The sequence below is a fragment of the Alnus glutinosa genome, chromosome 7, assembly GCF_958979055.1.
Source record: "Alnus glutinosa chromosome 7, dhAlnGlut1.1, whole genome shotgun sequence".
Taxonomy (NCBI): Eukaryota; Viridiplantae; Streptophyta; class Magnoliopsida; order Fagales; family Betulaceae; genus Alnus; species Alnus glutinosa.
The window spans coordinates 348,971-362,543 of record NC_084892.1 but is presented as its reverse complement, the minus strand read 5'-3'; the positions used below and the strand labels follow the sequence as shown (position 1 = coordinate 362,543).

The 13,573-nt window shown below is 33.5% G+C and overlaps 2 protein-coding genes and 2 non-coding genes across 4 annotated transcripts; 1 reads left to right on the top strand and 3 right to left on the bottom strand.

Annotated features, from left to right (window-relative positions):
- Window positions 1-1,652: 1,652 nt before the first annotated feature.
- On the top strand, window positions 1,653-3,480 carry LOC133873100 (uncharacterized). The gene is made up of 2 exons (XM_062310822.1): window positions 1,653-2,664; window positions 3,033-3,480. Exons 1-2 carry the CDS (start codon window positions 1,882-1,884, stop codon window positions 3,147-3,149), a joined length of 900 nt encoding a protein of 299 aa, XP_062166806.1. The 5' UTR covers window positions 1,653-1,881; the 3' UTR covers window positions 3,150-3,480.
- Window positions 3,481-10,954: 7,474 nt separating this feature from the next.
- On the bottom strand, window positions 10,955-11,111 carry LOC133874436 (small nucleolar RNA snoR138). The gene has a single exon (XR_009901296.1). It is a non-coding gene; the product is annotated as a small nucleolar RNA snoR138 (small nucleolar RNA).
- A 118-nt stretch (window positions 11,112-11,229) lies between these two features.
- LOC133874428 (small nucleolar RNA U19) lies at window positions 11,230-11,353 on the bottom strand. Its single transcript, XR_009901288.1, has one exon. It is a non-coding gene; the product is annotated as a small nucleolar RNA U19 (small nucleolar RNA).
- Window positions 11,354-12,191: 838 nt separating this feature from the next.
- On the bottom strand, window positions 12,192-12,713 carry LOC133873977 (arabinogalactan protein 13-like). The gene has a single exon (XM_062311788.1). The coding sequence runs from the start codon at window positions 12,554-12,556 to the stop codon at window positions 12,377-12,379; it is 180 nt and encodes a 59-aa protein (XP_062167772.1). The 5' UTR covers window positions 12,557-12,713; the 3' UTR covers window positions 12,192-12,376.
- Between the last annotated feature and the right edge of the window lie 860 nt (window positions 12,714-13,573).

The window sequence follows — 13,573 nt, the reverse complement described above, 5'->3', positions numbered from 1 at the left end:
TGGGTCCTACTACATCTGTGGGTCCTACTACATCTGTTTTGTGTTGTGATTAGCCATTTGTCTTGTGTTGTGCACTAATCACAACTCTGCAAATATATTCCAACTAAACTATGCCTAGGTGGGCCCCTCTATTACATAAGCTTTTCAGCAAAGTCTCCACGTTTACAGTGCTACTTGGTTACTTGCCATCTCACCCCCACCTAAGAACTAATTAAGCCTCTTTATGACGTGTTTGGGACTCAACCACGAAAATGTAGGCAAAACACTCAAAAGAGGAAAACTAAACCAAGGATTATGATTTTAATATATATCAACTTCACATTTTTCTTTTATTTCAGTGAGAAAAATGAAGGTGGATGAAACCGAATCTACTTCTGATTTTTGGCTTCTTCTTTTTTTTTTTTTTTTTTTTTTTTTTTTTTAATACTCAATCATATATGCTTTGTCTTGCTTGATTCATTCCTATGGTTGCTTCTCTAACTAAGCTATATGCTTTGTCTTGCTTGATTCATTCCTATGGTTGCTTCTCTAACTAAGCTATAATTTTTATTATTATTATTGTTTAGAATTAAAAAAAAAAAAAAAGAGAGAAAAAGATACGAAACCATGGACAGTTGTAGAGGGCTTTCACTTTCACGTTTGCCCTTTTCCCTTCCCCAACCCAACCGGAACCCATCATTGTCGTTGTAAGCCAACTCTAAGAAGCAACCGAATGATGCTCCTTTTTCTCCTTCACCTAATCAGGCTAATCACACAGTAGAAGGCTCTCTCACTCTCTCTATTCTCTCTCTAGAGCCTACACGTGTCCACAGAAAGGACCAAAATAAGAACCTTAGAGCTCTTTCTCACCCTATTCCGAACGTAATCTATTGAGTTCACTTTTATCCAAACTCACATTAATTATACTAATCATACTTAAATTTAATATTATTTCCTCCCTCTCATTTTGTTATTTTGTTATTTTATTTTCATTATTATTGTATTCCAACATTGTTTTAATAATTTACCTTTTACTTTATCCAAAAGAATCAAAAAATAATTCTTTTATTTACTTTACGTGAGTTTGAATCAATGAAGATACTTTTAGAATGTTATCATCCTTTTTATCAAGATTTATGTAATTTCCTGTCCGGGTGGCTAGTGATTTGATAGAAAATATGAGAGAACTTTTATGAACTGTCCGAGACCTGTTCAGATAGATGATTCCCATAAAAATTCTTATATTTATTGCATAAATAACAAAATTACTAAAATCTTTATTCAATTTTTCATATTAGATATGCTATTTAGTAATACTCTTAACATCATCAGCTAACGTGACATACTGAATTCATCTATTTTTAGATTAATCTTAATTAATAAATATATCACGTAAATTAAGAATGCTAAATAAGATTTCTTTTTTCATATTAGATAATATCTTCTTTTAAAGACTGAATTTTTTAAAGAGAACTAAGAATATAGGATAATGGAGGAAAATAGGAAGAAAAAGAAAAGAAATTACAAGGGATTGGCCGATTAAACAATAGAAAAGAAATATCATCCTAGAGGTAGAACCCCATCGAATTCGAGGGCATTCTCGTAGGCGGGTCCTACTGGCCCATCATCAATTTGTCCCCTATAGGATGGATAAGCACTCAAAACATGTCATATACCCCCCATGGTTTGAGGGTTGAATCTTCAGTCCAAGAGCAAGAGGACACCACGGCGGTGGCCTGCTCTCCATCACTAGTCCATGTAAAATCCACGCTAAACTCCATGAAAGCCACCTTCTTTGATCCAATAATTCAACACCCACGTTTCCAAAACCCCCCAAACCTCCTATTTCAACCCTCTGGCTCTGTTTAATCGTCTTCCATTCCCAAAAATCCTCGGAAGAAAATGGATCTTGATGAGTGGGAGTACCTCCCTGATGATGCGTTCCTTGATTTCCATGAAGATGGTGAGAAAAGGAATTTCTCGGGCAAACGTAATTCCGATCCGAAAACTGTTTTCAACATGAATTACTTCATATGCCCATCACCAAATTCTGGGAAATTCATTGAACCGCCACGGAATTCAAGGCTGCCGAGTCAAGTTGTGCCGCTTCCAATTGATTGGGAACCGACAAGTTGCAGCGTGGGCAAGGCCCGCGATGATGATCTGGTGAAGGGCATCACTAAGGTACCTATTGAAATCAGTGTTTTGCCATCAGCTGTTATCACTGAAAATATCAAAGCTACGGAAGCTGATCAAGACACGGTTTCACAAGTTTTCTTCAAAAAAATGAAGGAAAATGAATTTGTCGACATGAAAATGGACTCCCCAAAGTCTGGTGCTAGGGGGTTTCTGTCTCAAATCGAAACGGGAACGTTTCAATTTGAGGATAATGGTGAGGCCTTGGAGAGTAAGACCTCCCCAAGAATGAAAATTGAGAAAGAGATGGTAATGAGCAAGAAAAGCAGCATAGACATGGATTGTGATGGCAGCAAAGAGGAGATCACTTGGGAAGAAACTAGCGGTAGGCTGAACATATGGAAATGGAGCCTAACTGGGATTGGAGCTATTTGCTCTTTTGGTGTTGCTGCTGCTACAATCTGTATTATATTTTTTGGAAGCCACCAAAGAAACAAACACCACCAACCGAACCAGAAGCTTCGGTTCCAGATCTACGCTGATGACAAGGTCAGCAAATTTCCTGTTCTCCTTCAAATTCTTGTCATCTTGTTGGTTTTGCTTTCTCTGTCTCTCTCTGTTGTTATGTCATCAAACACCACATTTTCTATATGTTTGAGCTGTATTTGGGGAAGTAACTCAGATTTGGTTCTATTTGTCACATTACAGAGCAAATTTTCTGTGGTTTCTTCCTTCAATTAAAAGTAAAACTACTTAGAAAAGAAAGAATATCATCACCTCAATCAGAAAGCAAATCTTGATCATTGATTTTTAGTTAGCATATTTGTTAGCAGCTTAAACAAAAGGAAAATGGGGTGCATTGAAATAGTTTGCTTGCTGCTCCATTGGGGGAGTTTTGACTCCAATTATGATTGCAGAGAATGAAGCAAGTGGTGCACCACGCAGCCAGATTGAATGAAGCAATTTCAGCAGCAAGAGGAGTTCCCATGGCCAGAGCTCACATAACTTTTGGTGGTTACTATGATGGTCTGTAAAGCTCTGCCTCCAAGCAATTCCTGGCCCTTCCTTAGACTCAACAATCACATGGAATGATGGAATTGCCATGTTTAATTCTACCATATTTGCATAAGCTCGATCGTTTGTGAATAAAGTATCTGGGCCATATGTGTAGATTCTGAATCCTTTGTATTGTCAATTCCTTATGGTCATACATATCCATATCCATATCCAACCGCTGATGTTTTGGTTTCAAGTAATGTGATATAATTAGAGCACTGCACAGTGTCTATTGTGGTGGGTTGTGCGATTGTCTGTTTTCAGATACAATTACTGAAATTACTGAATTTGAAACTTACTTCTTGTAAATATTTTGTTAAATGTTCCGTTTGTGTTGATTTGCTTAATATGATATCACTTTCTTATGGAAAATAGTGGCCGTTGATCTATCATAAGTGAAAGTTTCTTATGAGGAAAGCAGCCAGCAAGCTTCTAGATTTGGTTTAATTTACTAATTGTGACATTGACAAAGTGAGTGTTAAAATGTTAATATCCTTTGGCCCTTCAAACGCCACTCTCTTTTTTCATTTTCGGTTTCAAACTACTAAGCGTGACACTTAGGTACGCCAAATTTATCATCTTTTGACAAAAAAAATTCTTGTTAGCGTGGACGTTTAAATGATCAAAAGTGAGAATATTTTGGGGAGAATTTCGTCAAAGTGGTCACATGCAAAGTGTGTGACTACTTTTCTATCAATTTTTAACGTCTAATGCTGACCGCTGGGTTTTTTGACAAACGATGATAGTTTGATGTATTTAAATGTCACGCTTAGTAGTTTGAAGGCTTAAACCAAAAAAAAATAAAAAAATAAAGGAGAATAGGTTAAGGGACCAAAGTATATTGTGTCTTTAATTTTTTAAATATTTAAATTCATATTCTCTTTCTTCTTCGCTTAAACTTTTAAAATAGGTGTAAATTATTGTAGTGTTGAATTTAAAGGTTTGACTATAATTATCATTTCACTTACAATGGTCCACATGAATCTGGCAAGTAGGTGCCCACGGATTTGACGAATTAATTGATTACGTAATTGGCATAATAGATTCAGTTAATGCAAAAAATTTCTGTTAAAAGCATCACTCTCGGTGGTCTTAATCATAATTCAGAAAACGAAGGCGGAATTGGGGAAAGAAAGAGGACGATGATGGGCAGCTAATTGAATTGAATTGAATTTGTTCCACAAATCTCCCTTTGCTGATATTTTTCCACGCCATGAAAGGAGGTGATGACTGTGACTGATTGAACGACCAGCCCATCCCCAAACAAATGAGATTTTATTTAGGCATGACCCACTTTAGAAAGTGACCAATTTTAAACGGTGTGATTGCAGGCCGTCCAATTATCAACAAAGGGTGACCTGCTAAGAAATACATGATGCGACACTGATAGCCTTATTGGAATTATGTGTTGGGTACCATGTACTTGCACAGGTGGTGCAACCTTCTCAGTATTATTCATTGGTTGGTTTCCCATGTGCTGGATCGTTGAAGGAACAATTAAACATTTCCAAAAGCAAAAGATTCAGAATATGGCAAATAGTTCCATCTATACGATTGGAATCTCTTTCTTTTTCTTTTTCTTTTCCTTTTTTCTATGCAACATAAAGGGGAAGAGGGCCCTTTGGATGCAATTTTTGAGGTTCTTTCTAATAATTTTATAAGTTTTGATTGGGTCCCTTCGACGTGGCTTTTAAAAAAGCTTATAAGTTTGTGATCGATCATTATTAAATTTTGATCAAATGATAATTTTAAAAGTCACGTTATTTTTTGAGGGACTCTTAAAATTATTCGATTTGTTCCGGTTCACTATCCGAATCTTGTAAATAATAAAAGGAAATTATAGAATATGAGTAAGGTTATACATCACATTTTTATTTCACTTTTATCTCAATTTTTGGATGTGGCACTATTACTAAGCTCTTTATTATTATTATTATTATTTAGCAGAGTAGGATAAAAGTGTGATGTATAGCCTTTCTCATATAATATAAATGAATCTCTTTTTAGAATAGAGATTTCTAGCAATTTTCTTGCCTTGATTGCTATGAGCGAACTCCTATAAGACCCACATTTTCATATGGGTGGTTAAATAACTCAACAAAATTTATTTGGACAGATAAATTTCATATAAATTCTCTCACCATTACTTCGAAGATCAAAATTGTTAGAGATCATAATTCCTCTTTATAAGCCATTCCTAAACATTTTTAGTGGCATCCTAATACGCCAGAAAAGATGACCAAACTCTTAAAAAAGAAGGTTTTTTTTCATAATAGATAATCATAACAAAAAGTCAAAAATGAGTAATCTATATGGGGGGGGGGGGCTTTAGGATAGTCGGAAACTGCTAAAAGTTACATTTGCTTTATATATGATAAGAGGATAACTTAAAAAGGGACATAACCAGACAACAAAACACTTCCTTATGAAGGTAACGTGGTCAGGCTGTCATGATTGTTACCTTCGCCTATTTATGTATTTTTATTGGTGGATTATCAGCATCAAATCGGACCGACCTATCTTATTTATATGCATAATAGGGTGGGAGAACCTCCTTCTTACTTCTTCCCTTGTTTTAAAATAAAATCATTTAATGAACGATTTCATCCATAGCCAAAAAAATGGCCCAAGTCTAATCATAGCACCTCTAGACATTACGCCATCATTTTAGTTACACAATCATTTCTCTCCTTTATCCACACATCAAAGGAATCATATATATATATATATATATATATATAATAGAGAAATCAGTGGGAGGAATGCATAATATTCAGACAAGTAGCATCTTAAAATGCAGACAAATGTCCATTCAATGTTAAATGGTGACTTTAACTGCCTATACAAAAACATTCACGGTTGTTTAAAAAACTGAAGCGGTTATTTCTTACAACATTTAAAGCCAAAGGCTACGAAGGTGTAGATCATTTCAATTTTCTTTTATACCTCTATCATAACAGTTACAAAACCACTCTATACAGAAAAACTGTTTGCTTTCCATTGCTATCTTACTATCTTAGCATCTGATCTATCAAAAGGTACTCTCTCTGTTTGTACATTGTGAGTTTTCTTTGATCGTAGATTGTGAGGATCATATGTATTTCAACATTATATGATTATTACTTATTTTTATTTTTCTTAATTTGTAATTTGTTGTGTTCTTGCATATGATTTTTTGTAATCATCTTTGTTACCAAATCAAGTATTCTAGCGAATTCATAACCATTCGTTCATCTTCTTCCTACTGTCTTTTTTTGAAAACACATTGTAGAACGACAGAAAAATATTGTTGAGATTTAATTGCAGTTCTTATTTCTGAACAAAATATCAAAATTATCCAACAAAAAAATAAGCATCTACAACCGGAGAAAAAAGAAGAAAAAAAAACGAAAAGGAAAACAAAAAAAGAGACTAAGATAAATGATACTCACTTACTGTCGTTTCAATCCATTTTCTCAACAAAAGCTGCCGGGTCATCCATTGTTTTGACAGATAAATGATTCTCACCTCTTCTTTCCTTGCGCCTTCTACCATGGACGAAAGGGAGTCCAGATACCACCAAAATGAAAACAAGTGGAGACCCATATACCACCAAACCATCTTCTCTTCATTTTTTTCCTGGCCTTGAGACGTGCGCATGTTAGTGACATTGACAATAGATAAGCAGCCCAACGTCACTCTCTATGGATTCGGATCCATGGCAATTCTTTTAAGAATTGCCATGTAGCACTTTTTTCAATCTCAGGAAGGCCCTCTTCTGTTCATATCTCACGGCTTAAAACATGCCACCTACTAAAAAGTAGGTGGCTTGGTACCGAGGGGTCTTTTTTTTTTTTCTCTCCATGTTGCCTTCGTTCCTTCAACTTTTTCTAAGAAAAACAAAAACAAAGAAGCTTTGACATGATATATTATTAATTAATTGAAAAGTAGATTGAAAAATGAACTTATTTAAAATTAGAAAAGACCCTGAAAACGTAATTGTTAAAATTGAAAAACTTAATAATTAGATTAAAAACAGAAGAAGAAAAAAAAGGACTAAATTTGATATATTTTTTGTCCCCTGAATTGGAAGACCTTAACCAAGGAATCATTTGTGTTGCCCATTTAGCCGGCTCTGATTGTTTGGACGCCACGACGACGGTGACATTCTGTGATAGAAAAATAATGAAAATAAATATCTTACTGGCCACCATTCTAATACAAAATAAAAGTAAAGTAATCACGTAAAAAGGCCTTATATGCCCATGCTAAAACTACATACTGAAATGTACCCATTGAATAACATCTCCTAGCATCCAAGTTACAGCTACTGCTCTCTCCTCCTCCCTCTCCACTGCCTACTCCATCATGGACGCTTCTGAACTTCCCAAGTCTCACGTGTCTATCAATGTTTTAATAAATGTATTTATTATTATTATTATTATTATTATTATATATATATATAAGAAGGATTGGGTGTGCTTGATGATGGCTATTATTGAAGTATAAAATAAAATAAAAAATAAAAAAATTAGTTTATAGAATGGATAATTATTTGTTTGTTGGTCTTTATCCGGTTCTTTTTGTTTTACACTATTTTGTGCATTACAATATTATGTAATTGTTTTCTTGAATTAAATTTAGTAAATGTAAATATTCAATACATGTGATTTCTTTTGCTTAATTTGAAAATAATTTGCAATAATCATGCAAATTCTTAAATAATTTGAAGTCGTGTGTTTATATTTTTTTTAGTTTACGTCATTCAATTTTCATATCACAAAGTAAGCACAATATGTACGCTGATAATTATATAATTATATCACAATATGTTTTGTGAGTTACAGTTAACTTGATATTGCCCTTCATTTTGAAGGTACAATGTATACGATAATAAGAAAACAATATTCATAATATTTCGCTTCATGTTTGATAGTTTATAAATTGTTAATTGTTCATTATTTGATTACGGTTAGTGTGCTATTTTGGTTAGTGTGAGATTTTTTTTAGTTGAAATGATTTTCTTTTTTGTTTCTTTAATCTATATTTTGGACTGCAGCATGGCAGACATACATCATAAGAAAGATGAACGAGATCCCAACGGACGCTTACTCAGTCTGGTACGCTGGGCGTGTCGCGAGAAATATGAAGTCCTCCGTTTGCGTCCTTTCATGGTGAGGACTCCTAGCGTCAGTCATGGGAGGGGACGACGTGTTCAGGTACATCAAGAGGGGATATCAGATAGGGAACTCGCTCATGCGTGCACCTCTGATCCTAAGAGGGCAACATTACTAGGTCGCTACCAACACTTGCATCAAACGCCTAAAGTTATTAATTTTCACCACATGATTGATTTGGAATGTCAAGAAGAGACAAATGCACCACTGCCTGAGTCCTCCGACAATGAGGACGATCATGCTTGATGTATTTCAATTTCTCTATTATAAATTCTCAAATTTCATGTTTATAGACTTGATAAATTTTATGTAGCATTTTAATACAGGTTATCCAATTTGTAAATATTGAATACAAGTTATTCTAATGATGTGAATGTATTATTTCGTTCTTTGCTTTTGTGAATTCTTATATATGTATAAAATGTCTCTTGAATTAATATCTATATATATTTATGTATTTTCATTTTTATTCCTAAATTTTTATTTTTGTTTTTAAAATTAAATATAGCATTCTATTATTTTTTTAAAAAAAACTACTTTGAATATTATTTATTTCTTTCTAATTTTATTCTTATACAGTTTTAAGTAGTAAAAACCCGCGCATGACGCGGGTTACATGCTAGTGTATATAACTATACAACCCAAATTTTACTGAATCGCAGATTCTGTTCAGTAAGAATATATAACCGGTTGCAGTAGCGATTATTTGCTCATAATCGCTACAGCAATCGGAGTCTTTGGTTATTCATATTTTAACAACCACAACCGTAACCGGTCTACCATTTACAATTTTTACTAACTGCCGGTTATCCGGTTTTATTTTATTATTGATTTTTTCAATTTTTATTTTTATTTTTTTAAAAAAAAAAAAAAAAAATCTAATATTTGGCTGGGTAACTGTAAATAAAAATCCAATATTTGGATGTGTAAGTTTATAAGCCTGCTTTCCAGTTCCAACTTTGCAGTTTATAATCAATCAGGAGTACTAGTGCTACAGAATAACATATTCATATGTACCATAATCCTAAGATCATCCTACATTAGTTTTGAGCTCTGGAATACATGCAAAATACCCTGTTTGTCATCAATTTTTTGTTGATTGCACTACTAGCATAGTTGCGTACTCCATCTCTCATTTATATGCTATTCTTCTGAACTGGACAGTCTGAAAGATTGATTACACAAAAGTATTCAAATAGACTTGTGTCAATCCATAAACTTCGGCTCTTTTATGTAAATCAATCCATCCAGGCTTGGTTTTATTAATGCGCTTCTGATTGCCAATATCAAAATACAATTCTTCATAATAAAAACTGGTTGCAGTTATCCGGTTATTAACCGGTATTTTAAACTGTAATAACTAATAACCGCGACCGGATACTCGGGTATCCGGTTGCTGTTAATTCCAATTTTTCAGGTTAGCTGTTGTACTTGTTGCCATTTATTAGCAGTTATTAATTATTTTCAGTTAATAACCGCACTGCTTGTACACTCCTACAATTTGGTAACTCGCTTCCCTCCACTTACTCTTATTTATATTTCTCTAAAAAAAACACCAACTTCATAACATTCTTTAACTTTTTTTACTTTTTATATCACATCAATAAATTTTTATTACTATTTAAATAAAAATTTTCATTACAATACAAATTTTTTTCACTTCTCCATATAATTTTTTTTTTACTTTATATCACATTAATCACTTTTTACTACTACTTACAAAAAAATTCCCTCATATTTGAAAGGAAAAGTTGCCAAATATTGGCAACCCCTTCCTCCCATATTTAAGGTGATTTTTTTTTTTTAATGGTAGTAAGAAGTGATCAATATGATATAAAGTAAAAATAATTTATATGAAAAAGTAGAAAAAAAAAAATTATATTGTAGTGAATCTTTTTATTTAAATAAAAAAAAAAATTATTAGTGTGATATAAAAAATAAAAAATAAAGAATATTTTGAAATTGATTTTTTTTAGAGAAGTGATAATAAGAGAATGGGAAGGGAGGGCCTTGTCCTCAAAACCCAGTTTTTAGGCTTTTTGAGAGCAAAAAATGAAAAATAAAATAAAATAAAATTTGTTTTTCACCAAATGGACAAATTTTTGCTTGAACGTAATCCCAAACTGGTAGAGTCGTAGAGACCCTCTAATTAAAGTAATTATGAGCCTCTGTTTGAAGCGGGTGGTGTTAAAAATAATCGGACTTCCGGTTTATCTAAAGGCTAATTAACCTTGCATATTAATATGTCTACAAAATAAGAATAAAAGTTATTTCCCCAATAAAATTAAAAATAAAAGGAAATTAACAAATGCCGTGTGGCCCTTTTAGGCGAATATTAGCACTTGCATTTACCATCTAAACCGCCTTTAATTGGCTCACAGATCTTAACTTTACATTACCACTCAAATGAGCCCAAACAATAAATGCCAAATGATCACGACAAAGCACTAGTTTTTCTTCAGCCAAATCACAAGAAAATATGTTAATTAGGGTGCTCTTGGGATTTATATTATTATTATTATTATTATTTTAATTAAATTAAGGATTATCAATATGTGAACCAGAGGAAATGAAAAACATAAAAAATAAATAAAATAAATAAATAAATAAAAAGAAAAAAAGAAAAAGAATATTCGAAGCTGTGTAGGAAAGGAACAGGAAGAGCTTGAGAAAAGCGTTCCTTTCCCTCAAACACAAACACAGATTCGAATTACTTACTGTGTGCCCCTGTCTGAACCAAACGGCATCGTATTTTTAATCACCGTCTAGTTATTCTGAGGCAACCAACACAAATAGATATATGGGAAAGATAGAACATAATTTAAAATTCCATTTCTTCAAAAAAAGAAAAAGAAAAAGAAAAAAGGAAAACATGACGACGAAGAAGAAGGAGGAGAAGGAGACATGTCAAAGGCTGCTTGGGGGACAATTGATGGGAAAGATGAAGCAGACCCAAGAATCCCGTCAAAACGGCATTTGCTTTTGTAAACTCAAAAATTGATATCTGCCCCTTAACTAAGCCAAGCTATGAAATCCAGATTAAATTCATACGGCTACTCTATGAGGCATTCACACAAACAATCCAAATTAAACACACACACACACACGCAAATCAGGGAGAGAAAAAAAAAACCTGAGAGAGGGAGGGAGGGAGGGAGGGTTGGTTGTGCGGCTGGAGCTTAGAGAGAGCAACCACGAGTTAGGGTTTCAGGGCTCGCGGCCTTTTTAACTTAGAATTCACGCTCCTAAATTACTAAACTACCCCCTTTAGTTAACCAAAAAAAAGAAAAAAAAAAAAGGTTAAATACATATTTGAGTACCTTTGCTTTAAAAATTTTATTTTTCAATACCTTAATTTCAATTTGTATCACAAATGATATTTGAATTTAAAAAAAAAGACGTCTATTTATTTTTCTGTGTATCAACCCTTAAGGTTAACAAGTTGCACAATATAAAAAAATAAAAATTTTTAAAAATTAATTAAAATTAATAAAACTTAAAATATATATATATATATATTAAAAACTTGAAAAAGAAAAAAGAAAAAAAAAAGAGAGATGGCTCAGCCGTCTTAAAGTTTTTAATATTTTTATTTTTTTAAAAGTTTTATTAAATTTAATTTTTTAATTAATTTTTAAAGAAAAATTTTCAAATACATATTTATAACATATCCGTAGCAAAAGAAATGAATTATTTAGATAAATTGATCTTTCCATTAATAGGATTTAAATGGAATGCAATGCTCACCTTTCCCGGACAGGTGCTCGAACAACGGCGAAACCGTAGGAAATTCTGGCTCAAGAATTACATGGCATTTTCAGACGGGCCTTAAAAAATGGCTATTTTAATTTGTGAACAAAAAAATGTCATATATATAACTCAGATTATTAGAAATCACAATTATACAAGAATGAAACAATACAATATGAATGTGTTGTTGACCAACGGTCACTGAAACCAAAAACCCAAACAGCTAGAGAGGGCCCCTCCTCTCTTTTTCCCAATCCCATTCTTCAATGAAAAAGTAGAAATAAGACGAAGAAGGTAATTTAGAATAGAAACCCAAATGCCAGAGCGGCAAGAGAAGCAAACATGGTGGGAGCAAATAAGGTGGCGTCGGAGGTAGGACTAGGCGCTGGTGCATCGGTGGCCGCCGCATTCTGGGTGGCCAATGCGGCCATCAACACAATCATCACGGCAAAGAAAAGACCCATCTTGAATGACTCCATTGTTGATTTTTCTTTGGAGGTCTTTTGCAAGTTGCAGAGAATGTGGTGGAGGAAAGAAAGAAAATGTTACAAAAACTTGGTACGGTGTTTGATGAAGGGTGCAAATGAGGGGCCGGGTTTTATATAGGTGTGTGGGAGGAGAGAGAAACGGAGGGGCTTACGGGCAGGCTGACCGGAGAGACCGTTGCTACATTTTCCAACCGTTACGCACATGGTTGGTTGGTGTTCTTTTCTGGGCTTTCTCTTCTTTATCTGCATCTACCTGCTTCTTTAGTTGACAGGGTGTCTCTAATAAGCTTTTTTGCGCTACACAGCTGTCCCCAACCCAGTTGTGGGCCTTTTTTCGCGGCCCCACACCATTTTTTTTTTTTTTTTTTTTAAAAGTAGAATTTGGAATGTATACAAAGTATATATATATATATATATATATATATATATATATATTTTGTGAAAATAGAGTATTATAATTGGTACATATTAAATAATTTTGTCGGATTTATATAAGACTTTTTCCAAACTTTTAATCGTCGTTGTGACGGGATAATACAGCTGGAGGAATCTTAATTATGACCCATCTCAATTTGTTGGTGTTCATCATTGAGAGTCTCAAGCTTAGACAAGTGAAAATCATGAGCCATCTAATTTGACCTTGATGAATATTTTATTATGTTGTCATAATTTATTTATTTATTTTTTTTAACGAGAGTTAATCGAACATATAATGTCTTATCAGAATAATAAATAGTGGCAAGATAGCGTTATGCTATATAGCTAAAAACTATAAATTTTATCATAAAACTATTCCATAATGGATGGACTTTACGATTCTCGGTTGCTTCTCATGAGCTACACAAGCTGCCAAGTTGAAGAAGCACTTGCTGGAATTTGTCAATCCTTGTGACATTTTAGGCTGTAAAGGTTTCTTTTGTGTTTACCCAAATGAAAATAAGACAATGTTGAAGCAGGATTGATTGGAGTTCATCCACTCTTGGGGCCTTGGAGCCTCAGGAGTGATAT